The following is a 20002-nucleotide window of genomic DNA, read 5'->3' as shown; positions in this document are numbered from 1 at the left end:
TGTCACTCACCAAACTACAGCTCCCAGGACTCCATAGCACTGAGCCAAGGCAGTTCCCTGGCATTGACTCCACAGTCATGGTCCCTAAAGGAGGAAACGAGGCCCAAACGCCCAACAACCATAAGACCCAGGCCGCTACATGGAGTAGGAGGAGAAGGCAGTGGGAAGGCACCTGTGTATAGAGGCCTCCTCTCTTCTTATGGGGTCCTATAGAGTCTGGGCCCCTTTTGGCCCTTGTTCTTGGACCCAGAGCCGCCCCTCGAAGGCCCTATCCTCCCTCCCCGCTTCCCAGGGAGCCCGCGCCTGTAGGCTTTATTTGCACTAAATGAATAATCTTAATTGCATCACTTTTCGAATTAAAAATCAATGTTAATCAAGCCGGAAGGAGGAAATATCAGTTTTCATTGTGCCTGGCCGAGATGGCAATGCCTCTCCCTCTTTTCTCCTTCTGAGAATGGAGGGAGAAGGAGAGGGGAGGGATCTGCGAGAGAGAGAGAGAGAGAGAGAGAGAGAATCAAATAACTCTAAAAGGCCATTCTGTTCTGCTACAAATACAATTGAAACGGATTGTTTAGGAACGGATCAGGAACGGTACAGAATTTTGCACTTAATTTCCTCCGTTATCATTTACAATCAGAACCTCTTGCCTTGACAGCCAACTCTAAACAGTAGTAAATTAGTACAAATTTATACTGATTTTACTCTAATAATCGTAATAAAAGCTTATAGATTTGGCACTAATTACATAAATGCCTAATGATCTTGAAAATTACTCTGGTTAGAAATATATTACTAATCTAAACTTTGTTGTTGGCTGGCTTTGAAAAATCAGAACATTAGAAATGGTTCGCTTCCCCTTGGAATGGTTGGGATAGTTTAAACATATTCCAGAGGAAAATAAGGTTTGGTTTTATTTTATTTAAAATAATAAAATTAAAAAGCGTTTGACTTTATTTACGGCCCTAAAATGAGTTTGGAGGTAAGATGAAGTTAAAAAGGAGAGGTGAGTGTGTTGGGGAATCTGAGCTGTTAGGCTCAAAATAACCTTCAGTTGGGGTGATTCCACCATAAATACCAGAAGCAAACTTCATAACCAGCAGAAACTTACCTGTGAGCTGGGATAAGCTTCTATTCCTTAAGCTTAGGACTACAGAGTCAGAACTTTAGATTCAAAAATATGTATTGAAGTAAAAGAAATACATTCTTGATAGAAAAAGTCTAGGAGCCAACTAGCTTACTAAATCCTATCTTCTAAAGAGGTAAAAGGGTTAAAAAAAAAGGTAAATGCAGCTACATCTTGCCTAGAGGGAGGCAAGATGTGCATCCTCATATATAGAAAGAAAACCATCCTAAGGAATGGAAGCTTATTCCCAGCTCATCACGCCTAAGTTTCTGCTGGTTATGAAGTTTACTTTTGGTACTCTGCTATATTTATGGTGGAACCACCCCAACTGAGGGTTATTTTGAGCCTAACAGCTCAGATTCCCCAACAGAGTGCGAGGGGCGCTTGGAGGCCTGCCTTGTCCTCTTGCCTTAAAGCCAAGCCAACAGATGGCATTATTTCTGCTTGGTGCCAATGTTGTGTTCGGCGGGGGTCGAGATCCTCAGGGCACAAGCGGTGGGGAGGCGGATCGCGGTGCGAGAAACCCAGATACATGTCATTATGGGCTGCACAGAAAGAAGCCCGGGCTTCTCCTTCGCCTGGGCTTCTCCCCGCCGCCACAATCAGCGCGGATACCCAGGATTGGAGACCTTTCGATGAAGCCACCCCAGCAGCACCGCCTTCAGAAGGCACCGGATAGGGACCCCTCCTCCTTTCCTCCTCGCCATAAAGCCTCCACAAGAGTGGGGTTTGGGGGATTTTTTTGAAGGGGGGTGGGTGGGATAGAGACCCAGGACCCCCTTGAGCAGGACACCCGGCCACTCACGCATAGACAGCCTAAATAATATCTCCCTTTTGCTTGAGTTGGCATTGCCAGGAGGTCACTTTTGTTTGAGGGAGGAGAAGGAGAAGGAAGACTGGAGCGAGGGCGGAGTTGGGTGGGTTGGTGCGGGGCGGGATGGCCTCTAGGGCGATCCCTAAGTCTCTATGGGGGGGGGGGGGCGAGGGTGCCCCCGAATTGGGGACGGGGGCTTGGAAGCCCATCATCCCGGCGCCGGCAGTGGCTGCTTGGGGCGGGCGTTTGGAGCGGGGCTTCTCGGGGTGCTGACATTTCCAGGCTGCCCTCCTGATTGGTCCCTTCGCCGAGCTGCTCACGGGTTCACTGAAGTGTTAAGCACCTCCCCGTCTCTCTAAAGGACATTATAATGCAAGAGACCCCCTTTTTAACCACACACCGAATTTTCTTTCATTTAGGCGATCTATATATAAATATATATAAATATATATATATATTTAAGCTTTGGAGAGCTTCGACAAAGTGTAACTTTTTTTTCTTCTTAAAAAAAAGACCCCGCCAACCGCTAAAATTTGGGGGGGAACGGCTTTCGCCCTGGAGCGGTGCGCGATGCTCTCTCACGCCGACCTCCTGGACGCCCGGCTCGGTGAGTTTGGCCCCCAAACGCCTCTCCTGCCCCCCTCTTCCTTCCCGTGCCTTTCTTTCTCTCTTTCTTTCTTTCTTTCCTCCCCCCCCCCCCCTTCCCTTCCCTTCTCTTCCTCCCCTCTTTCGCATCTGCAGCCCAGGAAGAAGCCAAGGGCAGGAAATTGACAATTTGTGCCTGATTTCACCTAATGCGCTCTAAATGGGCTAATTTCTTTAAAAGTAATTGTACTGTATTAAAGTTTAATTTGATTTAACATCATCGCCTCTAACAAAAAAAATTCTATGGAATATGTAGATCCGAAAGCAGACTTTAATGGGAGCCATGCCGGTTTGTTGTTTCTTTTCCCTTCCATCCCTTGTTTTTATTTTATTTTAGTCTGGTTTGCCTTTTTTTCTGAGAGAGCCTTCTGAGACCCCCGTACCCCTAGCCATGCCCGTGTCACCCAGAGATGGATCTGTGCCCATACCCGTATTTATGGCCCTATCTGGGTGAGGGGCATGAGGGTCTCCCTCCTCGGGGTCGGGCCCCGCGGGGGGCGCGGGATGCCTCTCCAACCCGGGCTTGCTTTGCCCCCGCAGGAATGAAGGACGCCGCCGAGCTGCTGGGCCACCGGGAGGCGGTCAAGTGCCGCCTGGGCGTCGGGGGCGCCGAGCCCGGAGGAGGCCACCCGGGAGACCTGGCCGCCAACGCCGACGCCGTGGAAGGGGCCACCATGCTGCCCGGGGAGGACCTCGCCGCCGTGGGATCCACGCCCGGAGCCCTGGTCGCCGCCGCCAAGGACCCGGACAAGCAGCCGCCCGGAGGGCCCAACCCGGGACAAGGGGGCGGAGGAGGCGGCGGCGGCGGCGGAGGGCCGCAGCAGCAGCAGGGGCCACAGCAGGGGCAGCAGCAGCAGAGCCAGCAGAAGCAGAAGCGGCACCGGACGCGCTTCACGCCGGCCCAGCTCAACGAGCTCGAGCGCAGCTTTGCCAAGACCCACTACCCGGACATCTTCATGCGCGAGGAGCTGGCCCTCCGCATCGGCCTCACCGAGTCCCGCGTCCAGGTACCACCTGCCTCTCCCACGCGCGACCCTTCGCCCCACACCTCTCCTGCCACCGCCCACCGCCTGATCCGTCTCACTGAGCCCTCAGGCCAGGAGAAACCGGCGTGCCGGCCTTTCCCCTGTCCCATTCCTTTGTATTCCCGCCTTTCCTTCCCTTCCCTTCCCTTTTCTTCCTTCCTCCTTCCTGTCTTTCTTCAGAGCAATTTCCCTTCCCTTCTTTCCCCCCTTTCCCCTAACTTCCCTTTTCTTCCCCTTCTCTCTTCCCCTCCTTTCCTTTCCCCTCCTCTTCCCTTTTCCTCCTATTCCTTTGGCTTCTCTTGCTTTCCTCCCTCTTTCTTGCCTTCCTTCAGAGCAATTTCCCTTTCCTCCTTTTCCCTCTCTCTTCCCTTCTTCCTTCCCTTTCCCTTCCCTTCTTCCCCTTCTTTTCCTTTCCCCTTCCTTCCCTCTTCCTTCCTTTAGAGCAATTTCCATTCCCTTCTTCCCCCTTTTCTTACCCTTCTCTCTTCCCCGCCTTTCCTTTTCCCTCCTCTTCCCTTTCCTCCGCTTCTCTTGCCTTCTGCCTTCCTTCGGAGCAATTTCCCTTCCCTTCTTCCCTTCTTTTCTCTTTGTCTTCCCTTCTTCCATTCTACCCTCATTAGATTGTGATCCTAACAGTTCGCATTCTATACCCCGATGGTTTGTGATCCTAACAGGTCCAATCCTCCACCCAATTTTCTTCCCCAAATACTTCCTTCCCTTTCCCTTCCCTTCTTTCCTTTCCTCTTCCTTCCCTCTTTCTTTCTTTCTTTCTTTCTTTCTTTCTTTCTTTCTTTCTTTCTTTCTTTCTTTCTTCCCTCCTTTCCCTCCTTTAGAGCTATTTCCCCGTCTCCTCTCCCTCTCACCCATCAAGCCCCCGACCAGGCCAACTTCTTCTCTTCCCCCCTCCCATTCCCACCCGGGAGTAATTGAAAAACCGCGTGACCTAAAATGACTTCCAAAGTAATAACAATAACTGATTAATCAGGATCATTAAGCTACCCAGGCTAAGGGACCACAAGGGAGGGAAGAAAGTTAGCGAAATTAAGTTGTAGCCGAAGGAAAGTTTTCCAACCTGATTGCACAGAGGAAACGAACTTCTATTGTTGTTAGTTGTTGTCGCGACCGCTGTTTTCGTTTTGTCTATTAAAAAAAAAAAAGAAAACAACCAGGCTTTTATAACTGGAGAGGTGAGTGCAGATAACATGGAAGTCAAGGGCACCATGGAGAAGAAACGCGTTCGGGCGCCAGGTGGGGAACCCATATCCCACTTAAAATTTAAGAGAAAGATTAATAAGATAATTTCTCTCTAATGTCCTTCAGCCCCATTACAGCCCTTTCATTCTTTCCTTCTTTCTTTCCAAAACTTGGTTTATTCCTAGCATCTTGGGGATTTCGGTGCTGTAAGTTCAATAAACACAAGCCATAGATTTCTAATGCCACGGACTAACAGGCTGGTCTCACGCACCTCCTCTGATTCCACTCGCATTGATTTCGGTGGGATCTGTCTTCCAAGAAAGAAAGAAAGGCCTTTGGGAAACGAGTGCGAGGATTATTTGAAAAGATAATTGAAATCCCGAGCTAGAACAAAACGTTTAATTTTATTATCTTTTAAGGTTTAGGTCTGTCGGGTAGCAGCGCTTTCAGTTCGCCAAGGGGTTAATGCATTTCAGGAAAGCGGAAATCACACCTCTTATAAGATGGGGTGGCCGGTAACTTCTGTACCCATGAATCATAAAAGAAATCACATCGTGCTCTTCTTCTGCTTTCATGCAGGACTCCCAATTGGTTTCAATTGTGGTTTAGTTAAAGCGCCCATGCGCTGTCCTTGGTGCTGAAGTTTTCCTTGCTAGCGCTTTTTAAAAACCTTATTGCAACCACTCACATCTGAAGAGAAAAAAATTCAGTGATTCTAAAAATATAAACTGTAACTATATTTCCACGAAAACATATATGTGGGTTTATATGGGTTCATGGAAATATAGTTCCAGTTTATATTTTTAGAATCGCTGAAATATATATGTATATGTAGGAAGTGTGTTCTTCCTAAATCTGTTTACAATATTAGATTAAAGCAATTGCTATTTGGTCGAGTAATATTGAACAGTCTTTATATACACACGCACACGCACACATATAAAGACTGTTCAATATTACTCGATCAAATAGCAATTGCTTTAATCTAATATTGTAAACAGATTTAGGAACAACATACTTAGATGGGAAATCTATGCAATTTACTTCTAAGTAAATATATAGAGGGTCGGGTTTATTGTATGACTTCATAAAATAGATTCCAATAAAAAAATTTGGACAATAACTGAAGATAAATCCAAGGAAACTATGAAAATAGCATTTTCAATTTCTATAATATTTCTGGGGATCTGGATTGGATTCTCTGCAATTATATGCCTGGGTTGCTGTGAGTTTTCCCGGCTGTATGGCCATGTTTCTGAAGCATGCTCTCCTGACGTTTCGCCCACAACTATGGCAGGCATCCTCAGAGGTTGTGAAGTTGTTGACAACTTCACAGCCTCTGAGGGTGCCTGCCATAGATATGGGTGAAATGTCAGGAGATAATGCTTCTGGAACATAGCCATACAACCCGCAAAACTCACAGCAACCCAATGATTCCGGCCATGTAAGCTTTCGAGAACACAATTATATGCCTACTCAAAAATACTATTTAAATTATCTATCGGATCCGTGTAAGATTTCATGGAATCCGTCCAAAAAACGAGTTAAACTGTCCAAACCTAACTCAGGTAATTTAATAAAGCAAAATGAATTTTAAACTGGAAAGCTGCAATTGGATAAACAAACAACGATTATTTCGACACAACTATACACAGATATCTGTGCATCTTATATACAATAAGAATGCTTCAAAATTAATACAACAATTAAATTTTTAAATGAAATATTACTGGACAAGGCAGTGGAAACGGAATAGTCTATTAAACTCCACTGATTTTCTCCAAAGGCTAATGATAGCAATTTCATTATCAGGAATGTGATCAACGAAGCAAAATGTATAAAATTAAATGGAAATTGTCATTCCTCGCTCGTTCTCTTCCCCACACCGATAGCGGACAGTGACTGGAATCAAATATTAACACGTTTACCGATAACAAAGGAAATAAAAGTAAAAGCTTAAAATTATTTTATTTTTTTGTTTCATTAATTTCCAAATTTTCGATCAATAGCAAAGCAAAAATCCATAATAAATATGTGCTAAAATACTGAACAGATCCGGTATTTATTTATATTTTTGTTTCTCGCGTCAGGAGCGACTTGAGAAACTGCAAGTCGCTTCTAGTGGGAGAGAATTGGCCGTCTGCAAGGACGTTGCCCAGGGGACGCCGGGATGTTTGATGTTTTACCATCCTGTGGGAGGCTTCTCTCATGTCCCTGCATGGGGAGCTGGAGCTGACAGAGGGGAGCTCACCCCGCTCTCCCCCATTCATCGGTGTGCATTTACCTCCAAGATTGGATCTACACTACCATATGGTCAGCGTAGACCCTTGTAGTGTCGTTTAGCTGCATTGAACTTCAATATATGGGTCTACACCAGACATGGGCAAACTTGGGGCGCTCCAGGCGTTTTGGACTTCAACTCCCACCATTCCTAGCAGCTTCAGACCCCTTTCTTTTCCCCCTCGGCCGCTTAAGCGGCAGAGGGGGAAAAGAAAAGGGTCTGAAGCTGCTAGGAATGGTGGGAGTTGAAGTCCAAAACGCCCGGAGAGCCCAGGTTTGCCCATGCCTGGTCTACACTGATTCAAACCGCCTTATATGGCAGTGTAGATCCAGTCAAGTTAATCGTGATCTGAAGGAAGAAAGGCGCCTTTTAATGACCTTCGAATAATCCGACCCCCTTGGTAATGGATTCAGGAGGCTGAAGAGAGCAGTTTAATCGAGTGGCAATTTAAATATTCCTTACCATAATGTTCTGCAGTTTAAAAAGTAATCAAATCAACATAACCTTCTTAATGAACACTTCAGGATGATTAACATTGTGTAAGCGCGGGCAAAAAATAAATTATGGGAGAGATATTTACTTCCCAGTTCATTGTATTCTTGCTACTTGACCGAATGGCAACAGAAGAGTAATGGGTGGGTTTATGGTCTGGTTTACACAAGCTTTTGGGCGCGCAGGAGGCTCCGGAAAGGCTTTTTGTGCAGGCCTGGATGTGCCGTTCCGGGCAGGAATAAATTATTTCTTCTACTACATGTTGCAAAGCTGCTCCAGCTTGTCAGAGGAGGAGGCCTATTCCCTTTCCTAGGCTCCTTCTCTCCTCTCCCCTCCCTCCGCCGCCTTTTTCCAGACCCGAGTGCAATAAAACCATTCTTTTTATAGCATGCCATTATTAGAAACCAATTTCAGAATTATTTATAACCTGGGATGGCTTATTAAGCAGCAATGCGAGAATCATGCAAATGACAGCGATCCAATGCAATATAATAAGCATAATCATTAGTCTCCCGCGCTGATTAATTAACTTTCAATATTTTATTTACATAAAAAGCAAATCAGTGAAATAACTTCTGCACAGCCAGGCTTGCCTTTCGATATATTTTTTTCCTCACCGACCTAAAAATAATGTGCTGGGGCTCCATTGAGCGTGTCCCCCGCGCCGGCCGTGTCAGCTGCCACGTCTTAATAGGGGTCCAAGCCGAGAGTATTTTCTAGTTTTCTAATGGAATGAGAAATTGCATTTTTCTCCCACTCCCAGCAACTATTAAAGCGTAATGAATTCGGCCTAGAGTTCACGGCTGGCTGGTCGAAATGAACCTCAGATCTGAGCTGTAATGCAGCTCCCAAGATTTCCTACCAAATCTTCGCATTAATCATCCGCTGGATTCCAATGAGATCTTCATAACGCTTTGGTAGGGAAGGAGAAGAAGAAGGGAAAAAAGGGAAAGGGGGGGGGGGAAGTAATATCCTCTCCTTTCCTTCTTTCTTTCTCCTCCATTTATAGCTGGGGAATTAAACGGGCTATATATTTTCAAATACATTTACAGTATGTCTATATTACTGTAGCAGCGGGTACCATAGAAGTAGAGTTTGAAATTGCAAACTCCATTAGACCCTCAGTGTTGTATTAATAATGTGGGGCGGTGGAGAAGCTGCGGGCGTGTTCTTGATCGCTCGCCCAAGTTGCCCAAAGGCCTGTGGCTAATATATTTCCAGCACCGAGTTGTCAAGTGTGCCTTTCCAAGGCCTCCCTCAGGCTCCCTCTCCCTTTTAATCTGTCATGCACCGGTTTCCAACCGGATACGTCCACATTTCCAAAAGCATATGCGCCGTCGCTCTGAAGTGAGGCGGTGAAGACCTGATGGAGATTCTTTTACAACCCCAGTAAACCATGACACATAAAAAGATTTTGTGGCCGCCGTTTAACTATTAACGCTAAAACATAATTGAACAAGACTCTCTCCCTCCCCCCCTTCTCTCTTCCCTCCCCTCGGCCCCATATTTCCCCCACCTTTCTTCCTTTCGATTATTATTCCTATAACATTTAGGTCCTTAACAGCTGTTCCTTGAGTTAATGGCTGAGCACATTTTCCTGTTTAAAAGGATGGAAAAGGTGGGATTGTCTTGCAGAATCCTTCAAGGCAATGCTAGGCTTGCCATAGGTCCAATGCTAGGCTTGCCTTAGCCTGATGGTTTTGGCCTAAGATTTCCAAAAGCCAGGCTTGGTTTGAAGTCACATCAGAGCAGCCTCTGAAGAAGAGACCTTCTCATCTACATCCCTGTTCAAGTCTTCACAAATTCATCCCTCCTCTTAAGCATATACAAGCAGTCTCTAAGTTACAAATAAGATAGGTCTGTAGGTCAAGTTGAATGTGTATGTAAGCCAAAATAGGTACATTTCTTAAGTGTAACTCCAGGCATATATAATTACATATTGTTTCTGTGATTAATCTCCATGCTTTAATTATGTTCAATTTATAACAATGGAAATACACCCTGCATATCAGATATTTACATTACGATTCATAACAGTAGCAAAATTACAGTTATGTAGTAGCAAGGAAAACAATTTTATGGTTGGGGGGTCACCACAACACGAGGAACTGTATTAAGGGGGTCGCAACATTAGGTAGGTTGAGAACCACTGCGTTAGCGTCAAGGCTGGGCTTGCCTTAAGTTCATGGCTAAGCATATTTCCCTGCTTAAAGGCTTGCCTTAGGATCAAGTGCCCCAAGGAAGTGCCCCCAATAGGCAATCGCAAACCAGATACAGAACCTACTATGGCTAAATATATTAATCCACTTTTTATTTATTTTTTTACTATATATATATATATATATATATATATATATATATATATATATAGTAAATAAATAAAAAGTGTGTGTATATATATATAAAGTGTATATAAAAGTGTATGTATATACAGCCTCTCTCTCTCTCTCTCTCTCTCTCTCTCTCTCTCTCTATATATATATATATATATAGCTTATTAGAATGTGGGTGAACAATTACATTTGCAAAAGCCGATTTACAGTTGTTATGGCAATTCCCCTTTCCATTTCCTCAGTTCTGGGGTACTTTTTACAGGTGGGACAGGTTTGTCCCTGGGATGGACAAGGGCACAGTCTCGCCACAGAGCCATCATCCTCCTTGCAGAGGACTTGGACTGGATGGCTCATGAGGTCTCTTCCAACTCTACTATTCTATGATTCTATGCGCGACTGAGGAACTTGTGGGGCAAAAGGGGATTAACTGAGGCTAAACTCCACACAATGGGAAGGGGGAAAGTGTGGGGCCAGAAGACAATGAATACACCTCAAGACACACCTAAGGAGGAGAGGTACCTGGACAGTGAAACATTCCAATTGACTTATTCGGTATTTATAATATTTATACTTGATAAAACTGTGCATAGGCAAATGTCAGGTACATGGGTGAAATTAAAGAATATCGCTATCCCAGATTAGGCTATTCCGAACTAAACCGGAGTTTTTCTAAGAGTGCATCCCAAGGCTAGGAGTGGAGTGAGCCCCAAATGAACTCAGCAAGAGCTTACTTAAGCTTGTTTGGAACTGCGGTCCCCGTCCTTTTGCATGTAACGGCTTGCTTAATTTCCATAGCCTATTTAAGCAAGCAAAGACACTTAGGGGAGGCCAGCCTGATTTTTTTAATGCCTGAGTTTAATGGCTCAATGGAAAATGAAAAGCGGCTGGCATAGATGAGTACAACAGAAGCTGAAGCTGATGAAAGCGCGGTTGATTAACTAAGGCATCAAAATGAAACCTAAACCAAAATGCTTCACGATTATTGCAGTGGCAGCTCGCTTGAGGTAATGATTTAATGTAAGATTCTTGTCACATCTCCTTAACGAGGCGTTTGGGCTTAACCCCAGCCTCGCCACAAAATAAAAACAAAAATGTAAGTGAAAGCAGTCAGCTTCTCATTTTCACCCTTTACATTGACATCTCTAAAATATTTAATTCCCCAGCTCCATTTCACTGAGATTTCGTTTTCTCTAAAGGAAATTTTAATCGGAGAACACTTAATATGAGCAAATTATGACGTTCTTTCCTTTGAGTTGAAGAATGTGGGACCTTAAATAAAATAAATTATTGGGCCCCTTTCCCTATCCAAGGCTCTGCTGGAGTCGCTAGGAAACTGGAGTTGGGGATAACTCTTGGCTGCTGTCCAGATGCTTGCTTCTAAACCAACCTCGGGATTAATTTGACTGTGGAATATAGATTCTTGATAAATGGTTAAAGCAGCTGAGAGTTGGTTTACATACCATTATGCATGTGGACACTTTCTTCAATTAATCCAGCTTTGTTTGCATTTGCATTAATTCCTCTCTGAGTGCAGGAACTATCCTTTGGGTCTTATTTACATGTATAATGTAAACATTCCTCTGATCTTCAAGTGAGAAAAACATCTGAAAACATAAATTCTTTGGTCAGGAGAGGATTTATGTAGATACAGTATATTCCCGGGATTTCAGCATGTGGTACTTTTAACATACATCAGGTAGTAGCAGAACCATTGGAGACTAGTCGTGAGTTATTGTACATAAAAACGGTCCAATTAACCATTTGTATGTTGCACTAAGAGCCTTTTTGGCTGAAGAGTGGGGTATGAATACAATAAATAAATACATACATAAAAATAAATATGTATTCAGAACCTCAACTGGAAATGCATGTTGAGTTATACTGAGCATGGAGATATTAGTAACACAGTAGTACAGTGTTCTCTTGATGGGGTAGGAGATCAAGGTGCAGAAGAAAACTTCTGTATGAATTTTCCTTTTTTTGTTCTAGGATGCATATAGGCAACAACATACTAAGGTACATTAATCTTTTAGCTAGATGATGGATTTCAGCAACAATAGCACTGTATGTGATTCCTAGTCTTGGGATTGAGAACTATGCAATAGTACCCAACACATGGCCAGCACAGATGGAATATGGATGCAATTTGTGGATGGGCATACATCTTCCAATCTATTTTGTGACTGGGAATGAAGACATGGAAAATACCAAGAAATAGCCTATGCAGAACTAGTTACTCTTTGTATATAGATGCATATACATATAAAGGTAAAATTGGTACTGGCATGAACGTATCAGCAAATTTTGTATATCATTCTTGCACTAAGGGACAATGAACACATTATCTGAACACTGGAAATGTTTGGGTCTGTTATGTTGGGGAAAACCCAACATGTCACAACAGGCTTAAGTGAGATGTATAGTCAAAATAGACATACAATATGAATCACATAGATATATTAATCAAGTCAATTTAATTACACAAGACTTTGTCTTATCTTGAAAATAATATTTCACATAGTGGATATAGTCTAGTGTATCTATGTGTCTACTTTACTGTATGTCTTGGCTTTCCTTCATATCATCAGATGATCATTTAGTCTCCTTTCAGCTCCTTTGTAGCAAGGAGCTTTCTTACAATTCCAGCCACAAATTGGTTTGTTCTGAATTCTTGCAAGATAAATGGACCCTGATGCAAGAGTTCACATGGCTTAGGGATTCGTTTGATAAGGCACAACCCAATGAAAATAATAGAACTTCTGCATTGGCCTTAAGAAAATAAATGCATGTTTACGTTTGAATAGAAACACTTCATTCTATAGATGCTTACTTTGAAACAACTGACAGCGATTTAAGTGACAATAATTACAATCACAAATTAAATTGCTTCCATTTGATATAAATGTAGCTTGAAGTCACAAGTACCTTATGAAGGTGTCTTTTTCCTTCTGTATTTGTGCCTAATACAGTATGGCTTCTTAAACGTGTGACATCTGACTTGAAAGTGGGCAGATACTCCTTATTTTAAAAGGAGTCTCCCTTCTTCCCTCAAAATCTGAAATGAAAGCAGAATTAAAATTAATTCAACTCGAGTGACCTGACCCATTAGACTGTCTTCTTGAGCTGAAACAAGAGACCAGGATGCTAAAAAAAAAATCCCACAGATTTAAAATATCACAGAAATAACAAACACTATTTAATTACACAGGCCTGCAATGAAAACACTTTCCACCCCAAAATTGTACCTGTTTTATGTATTTGGAGTGCTGAATTAAAAAACACACACAATTAAAGTGTACTACATACACACAGTTCTTTCAGAAATTCATTATTTTTATCAATGCAGTCTTTATTCGGTTTTGCTTTTAAGTGCAGGCACTGATGTGCATTTTCATGTTGTGCTTTTGGACATATTTTTGTGTTTCAAATCACTGCACTACAGTGTTTTGAAAACCTATGAGGAAACTTCAACCTCTTATTTAGAGTTACAAAATAAAAACATGGAAGCAATAACAATATGTGATGGAATTTAGCTGAGGTAATTTTCCTATAAATTCCTACAAAACCAACATATATACCTGTTAGTGAGACACATTTAAAAAGACTTGTAAACAGACATGTGATGGAGCTAATCTGAGGAACTTTTTTGGATCTGGGAAGGCCAAATTCCTACAAAACACCTGTTAGTTAGAAAGCTTTAAAAGGCTTGTAGAGGATAGGTGTGTATCCTTGGCCATTCTTAACAGGCCATCAGTTGATCATTTAGTTCTTTTAGCTCCAAAGAATTCAAATAGTGAACTTTGCTACAACACATTTTTTAAAAGTCTTCATGACTGTCAGATTTGCAGGGCTGTGTAGATTTGTATATGGCAGTTGTGTATTTTTTGAAGTGAAAAAATCCCTGGAAATGATTTTTTGAGAGGAGGCTTACCTCAGGGAGTCCTGAAGGAAGGAAGGCTTGCAAAAAAGTATTTATATGGCCTTTAGTTTTGGAGCCCTGTGTGATTTGGATACTTATATATATTTGAGGGAAATGAAGCTTTCCATGATGAAATTAGAGGTGGGTCACTTCCTGGGGTTCCTCATAGGCAAAGGATGGTAAGTCTTGGAGGTGACAAAAGAGCCATGTAATTAGCATGTGACAATTACAATGTGACAGGGGGAAACGAAGGTCCCTCCCCAAATAGGTTTCTATGGTGTCCTGGTGGTGGTTCACCTCAGGGCCTTTTAAGACAAAGGATGCAGGATTTCGGCTTGAAGCAACAAATGCCACCTTAAGGCTTCCATAACTCTATATTATTTGCTGAGCTGGGTGGCATAAATCTATATTTTCTGAAGGGAAAACTTTTCATGCCTAACTATCTTTTCTGAGGGGGAAAAGAGACCCCCAAAAAGGTTTCTATGGAAGGAGGCCCTTTTTCTAGCATCCTTCCTCTCCGGGTTTGAAAGCAAAGGATGCAGGGTTTTGGCCTTAGGGCCTGTGTATATTTTATGAGGGGAAAAACAAAGCCCCACCAATAGGTTTCTATGGAAGGAGGCCCTTTTCCCTGGTGGTGATTCACCTCTGTGAGTTTTAAGACAAAGGATGTAGAGTTTGGCCTGTTGTCTGAAGGCCTGCGTATTTTTGAGGGAAAGGCAAACCGCAGGAGAAGGCCCTTTCTGACTTGCTGTGAGTTTTCCAGGCTGTGTATTGCCAATGTTCCAGAAGCATTCTCTCCTGAGGTTTCTTCCACACCTATGGCAGGCATCCTCAGAGATTGTCTGCAATAGATGTGGTCCTCACAGAGGAACTCTGAACCTGTGAGGATGCCTGCCATAGATGTGGAAGAAACATCATGAGAGAATGCTTCTGGAACATGGCCACACAGCCTGGAAAACTCATAGCAATTCAAGGCCCTTCCTCACAGCTGAATAAAATCCCACATTATCTGCTTTGAACTGGACTATATGACAGTGTGGACTCAGTTCAAAGCAGATATTGTGGGATTTCCTGCCTTGATATTCTGGGATATAGGGCTGTGTGGAAGAGGGGCCCCAGTGATTCCAGCCATGAAAGTCTTAGTCAACACAAGGCCCTTTCTAGCCTGGTGGTAGCTCCTCAAGGGCCTTTAAGGCTGAAGATGCAGAGCTTGGGCTGAGGTAACCAATGTGGCCTAAAGGCCTGTGTAACGTATTTATTGAGGTGAACTGAAGCCTTCCAGGGGGTTTTAGGCAAAGAACACAGGGATTGGGCTGTCACCTGAAGGCCTGTGTATTTTCTGAGGGAAAGGAAGATGGGAGAAGGCCCTTTCTATAGTGGTGGTAGCTTGCCTCAAGGTCCTTTAAGTCCAAAGATGCAGGGTTTGGGCTGAGGTAACCAATGAGCATGAAGGCCTGTGTAACTATATTTATTTTCTGAGGTGAATTGAAGCCTTTGAAGGTTTTTGTGGGAGAAAGCCCTTTTGCTGTTGTTCTTCTCAGTGGCCTTTAAAGCTGAAGATGCAGGGTTTGGGTTGAAGTAGCCAATGCTGTGTAACTGTATATTTATTTTCTGAGGTGAATTGAAGCCCTTTGCTATTGTTCTTCTCCTCAGGGGCCTTTAAGGCTGAAAATGTAGGGTTTGGGTTGAAGTAACCAATGCAGCCTAAAGGTCTGTGTAACTGTATTTATTTTCTGAGGTGAATTGAAGCCTTCGAATGAGTTTCCTAGGGAGAAGGCCCTTTTCTGTTGTTCTTTTCCTCAGGGGCTTTTAAGGCTAATGACACAGGGTTTGGGCTGAGGTAACCAATGCGGTCTGAAGGCCTGTGTCACTGTATACTCTTCGAGGGGGGTTAAGGACACAGGGTTTTGGATGTCCCCTGAGGCCTGTGTGTTTACTGAGGTGAACTGAAGCCTTCGAACGGGGTTTGAGGCAAAGGCCGCAGGGTTCTGGCTGTCGCCTGAGGCCTGTGTGTTTACTGAGGTGAACTGAAGCCTTCGAATGGGGTTTGAGGCAAAGGCCGCAGGGTTCTGGCTGTCGCCTGAGGCCGCACTCCTTCTCGTTTCCTCTCTCCTCTGTCTCCGGCTGCAGGTGTGGTTCCAGAACCGTCGGGCCAAGTGGAAGAAGCGCAAGAAGACGACGAACGTGTTCCGGGCGCCGGGCACGCTGCTGCCCACGCCGGGCCTGCCGCAGTTCCCCTCGGCCGCCGCCGCAGCCGCGGCCGCCATGGGCGACAGCCTGTGCTCGTTCCACGCCAACGACGGGCGCTGGGCGGCGGCCGCCATGCCGGGCGTGTCGCAGCTGCCGCTCCCGCCGGCGCTGGGCCGGCAGCAGGCCATGGCGCAGTCGCTGTCGCAGTGCAGCCTGGCGGGCGGGCCCCCGCCCAGCCCCATGGGCCTCTCCAACAGCCTCGGCGGCTCCAACGGCGCCGGCCTCCAGTCTCACCTCTACCAGCCCGCCTTCCCCGGCATGGTCCCCGCCGCCCTGCAGGGCCCCAGCAACGTGGCCGGCTCCCCGCAGCTCTGCAGCTCCCCGGACAGCAGCGACGTCTGGCGGGGCACCAGCATCGCCTCCCTCCGCCGCAAGGCCCTCGAGCACACGGTCTCCATGAGCTTCACCTAAGTCGGAAACTGGGGCACACGGCGGTGCAGATGGGGCCTGGGTTCTGTGAGTCTGCACTGCCTTATAATTCACTTCGGTGCAGTCCACCTGCATTTTTCAACTGCGTTGTATAGCAGTGCAGACGGGGCCTTCGTGGTTTCTGTAGTCACCGTCTGTGGTTGGTTGGGGGCCCTTCCAAACAGCCATATAACCCAGAACGTCAAGGCGGAAAACCCCACAATATCTGCTTTGAACTGGAATATATTGCAGTGTGGACTCAGATAACCCAGTTCAAAGCATATACTGTGGGAATTTCTGCCTTGATATTGTGAGTTAAATGGCTGTGTGGGAAGGCCCTAGGTCTACACTGCAGAATTATTGCCCTTTGAGGCCACTTTAACTGCCCTGGCTCAGTACTACGGGATTTGGTGAGGCCCCAACACTCCCTTCTCACACAATTGTATCAAATCCGCATTGAACTCGATTATATGGCAGTGTGGATTCAGATATTCCAGTTCAAATATTGTGGATTGTCTGCCTTGATATTCTGGGTTATATGGAAGGGCCAAGAGAAGGCTGATTCCGTAGTATTAAGCCAGGACAGTTACAGTGGAGCCAAATGGCACCAAATCTACAGTGTAGCTGTACCCAATCATTTTATATGAGTGTGTCTACACCAGGCATGGGCAGACTTCGGCCCTCCAGGTGCTTTGGACTTCAACTGCCACAATTCCTAACTGTTGGGGAATTTGAGGTGTTAGGTTCAAAATAACCCTCAGTTGGGGTGATTCCACCATAAATATAGCCGAGTACCAGAAGTAAACTCCATAACCAACAGAAACTCACCTGTGGTGAGCTAGGATAAGCTTCTATTCCTCAGGATGGTTTAGGATTGCAGAGTCAGAACTTTAGGTCCAAAAATATTTATTGAGGTAAAGAAAATACATTCTTGATTTTAAAAAGGTATTGGAGCTAACTTGTTTACTAAATCTCATCTAAAGAGGCAAAAAGTCAACACAGCTACATTTTGCAAAATGTGAGTTCTCATAGATAGAAACAAAAGCAGAGGACAGACAAATGGCGAATGGCCACATGACCAGCCCAGGGCAATAAAACTTTAAAAAGAAGTTAATTGCTACATCATCAAAGAGGGGAGGAGACAGTGGCTATTAGGAGGATAAAAGACAAAGCGCTTTTGGGAAAACATGCATAGGAATGTGGGGAAAGGAATCCCTCATCTTAGCCCTGTCTTATTGAGGACTGGAACCTTGATGACAGAAGAGACTTGTGCAGCTCAGGGATGAAATCCAACACTAATCAGCAGTTTGGAATGGTGAGAGTTGAAGTCCAAAACACCTGGAGGGCCTAAGTTTGCCCATGCCTGGTCTACACTGTAGAGTGAATGCACTTTTAATTGCAATTAATGCTATGGAATAATAGAAGTTGTAGTTTGACAAGGTCTTCAGCCTTCTCTGCCTTACCAAACTAGAACTCCTAGCATTCCGTAGTATTGAGCCACAGTGTTTAAGATGGTCTCAAAAGCGCATTAATTCTATAGTGTAGAACTCTAGATGCACCCACAACCTGAATTAAATGGTCAGGGTAGATGGCGCCTAGGCTACCGCCTACCCTCCCTCCATCCTTTCCCCCTCCCTTCCCTTTTTCCAACTCTTTTCTTCACCTCAGAGGCCCCCCCCCCCTCATTTTTTAAAAAATGTAAAAGGAAGGAGAAACAAAACAAAAATGCACCCCACCAGGGAGTCGACTCAGGATCTGAAACCAGTGGACTGGTTCGTGGGCAGAGAAAACACACAAATACAAACACACACACACACACACAAACAAAATCACACATAGCCCCCCCCCCCCCCCCCCCAGCCTGTTGTGCTCTAAGGAAGGAGCCACAGCCAACGAGTGTCTTAATTAAGATTTTAAGAAATACCTGACCTGATAAAAGCACTCCATGTTTAGGTTACTGTGAATTTTCCGGGCTGTGTGGCCATGTTCCAGAGGCATTCTCGCCTGACGTTTCTCCCACATCTATGGCAAGCATCCTCAGAGGTTGTGAGGTATATTGGAAACTAGGCAAGGGGGGTTTATATATCTGTGGAAAGTCCAGGGTGGGAGAAGGAACTCTTGTCTGTTGGAGGCAAGTGTGAATGCTGCAATTAATCACCTTGATTAGCATTGAAAAGCTTTGCAGCTTCAGACAAGAGTTTTTTCTCCCACCCTGGACCTTCCACAGATAGATAAACCTCACTGACCTAGTTTCCAATATACTTCACATCCACTGAGGATGCCTGCCATAGATGTGGGCGAAACTTCAGGAGAGAACATGACCATACAGCTCGGAAAACTCACAGCAACCCAATGATTCCCCCTCCGCTCCGCACCCAATTCCACCCATGAATGAATGAACGATCCAGCCGTCTGTTGGGCTTTTATTTTTAAAGACGAAGCACAACAAGAACCCACTACTATATATATATATATATAGTCTATATATACACATAATAATATAATATATATATGTACACAAAGAAAGGCCCAAGTTTTGATAGAAGGTTTTCTTAAGGGGCGAGTTCGGTCTTTGGGTGGCTGTGGCTCTGAGGGAAGGATGTGAAAACTGGGGCCGTTTTGATAAAGCGTTTTTAAGCCGGGGGAAGGGCAGAATGAATTCAAACAGCTTTGTTTTTTTAAACATCTCCCCCTCCTCTCAAGCAATCCCCTATTTTCGTGGGCGTTTTTGATTTCTAGGAACAAATCAGTGGCCAGTTTTGGGCATCTTTTTTCTCCATTTCGGTTGTGATCCCTTCAAATCTCTTCCTGGCAGGACATGGACTCAAGGCAACCTCCCAACATCACAAAAAAAGACTTTGTACAGATAAAAAAAAACAATCAGCTATTTTTCCCCCTTTTCTGCATGTTCTGGTCCAATCCCAGAGAACAGAAGCTATTTCGAAGAATGAACGAACTGTGAAATAGGATGTTTTGTGTAGATAAAGCATTCTTGTTACATACTGGTCGATTTGTGATATGTTTAAAAACAAAAGAAAATGATGAAGAAGAAAAAAACTTAACTGTCTGTGCTTATTTATTATGGCATTTTGGGTTTCTTAATAAATGTTTGAGGCGACTATAAAGCATATGATTTGACTTTCCCCGACAAGTTTATATCGAGTTAATGTAAATGGAGAAATAAAATCATTTTCAATACGTGATGATGAGAATGGCTGGTGGTGTGGCGCCCAGACCGAAAGGGGATTCCTTTGGAAACAGGTCCTTTACCTGATCTCTGTGTTAGATCATAACTTTTGAATACTTCACACGAATACACTTTTCAATCTTTCTGCACCAGGCATGGGCAAACTCCAGGTGTTTTGGACTTCAACCCCCATAATTCCTAACAGCCTCGGGCCCTTTCCTTTCCCCCCTCAGCCGCCTAACCAAAACACCTGGAGGGCCCAAGTTTGTCCATGCTTGGTCTGCACCAATAACCTTTAAACTCTAAGAAAGAAGGTGGTTGTGGGAAAAGC

General features: G+C 44.5%; 1 protein-coding gene across 1 annotated transcript; it reads left to right on the top strand.

Moving 5' to 3' along the window:
- The first annotated feature begins 2067 nt into the window (after positions 1–2067).
- otp (orthopedia homeobox) lies at positions 2068–19687 on the top strand. Its single transcript, XM_062972348.1, has 3 exons — positions 2068–2544; positions 3123–3589; positions 15957–19687. The coding sequence occupies exons 1-3, from the start codon at positions 2508–2510 to the stop codon at positions 16485–16487; spliced, it is 1035 nt and encodes a 344-aa protein (XP_062828418.1). The 5' UTR covers positions 2068–2507; the 3' UTR covers positions 16488–19687.
- Positions 19688–20002: the final 315 nt, after the last annotated feature.

The sequence above is a fragment of the Anolis carolinensis genome, chromosome 2 (genome assembly GCF_035594765.1).
Source record: "Anolis carolinensis isolate JA03-04 chromosome 2, rAnoCar3.1.pri, whole genome shotgun sequence".
Lineage (NCBI taxonomy): Eukaryota > Metazoa > Chordata > Lepidosauria > Squamata > Dactyloidae > Anolis > Anolis carolinensis.
This window is presented reverse-complemented; position numbering and strand designations above follow the sequence as displayed.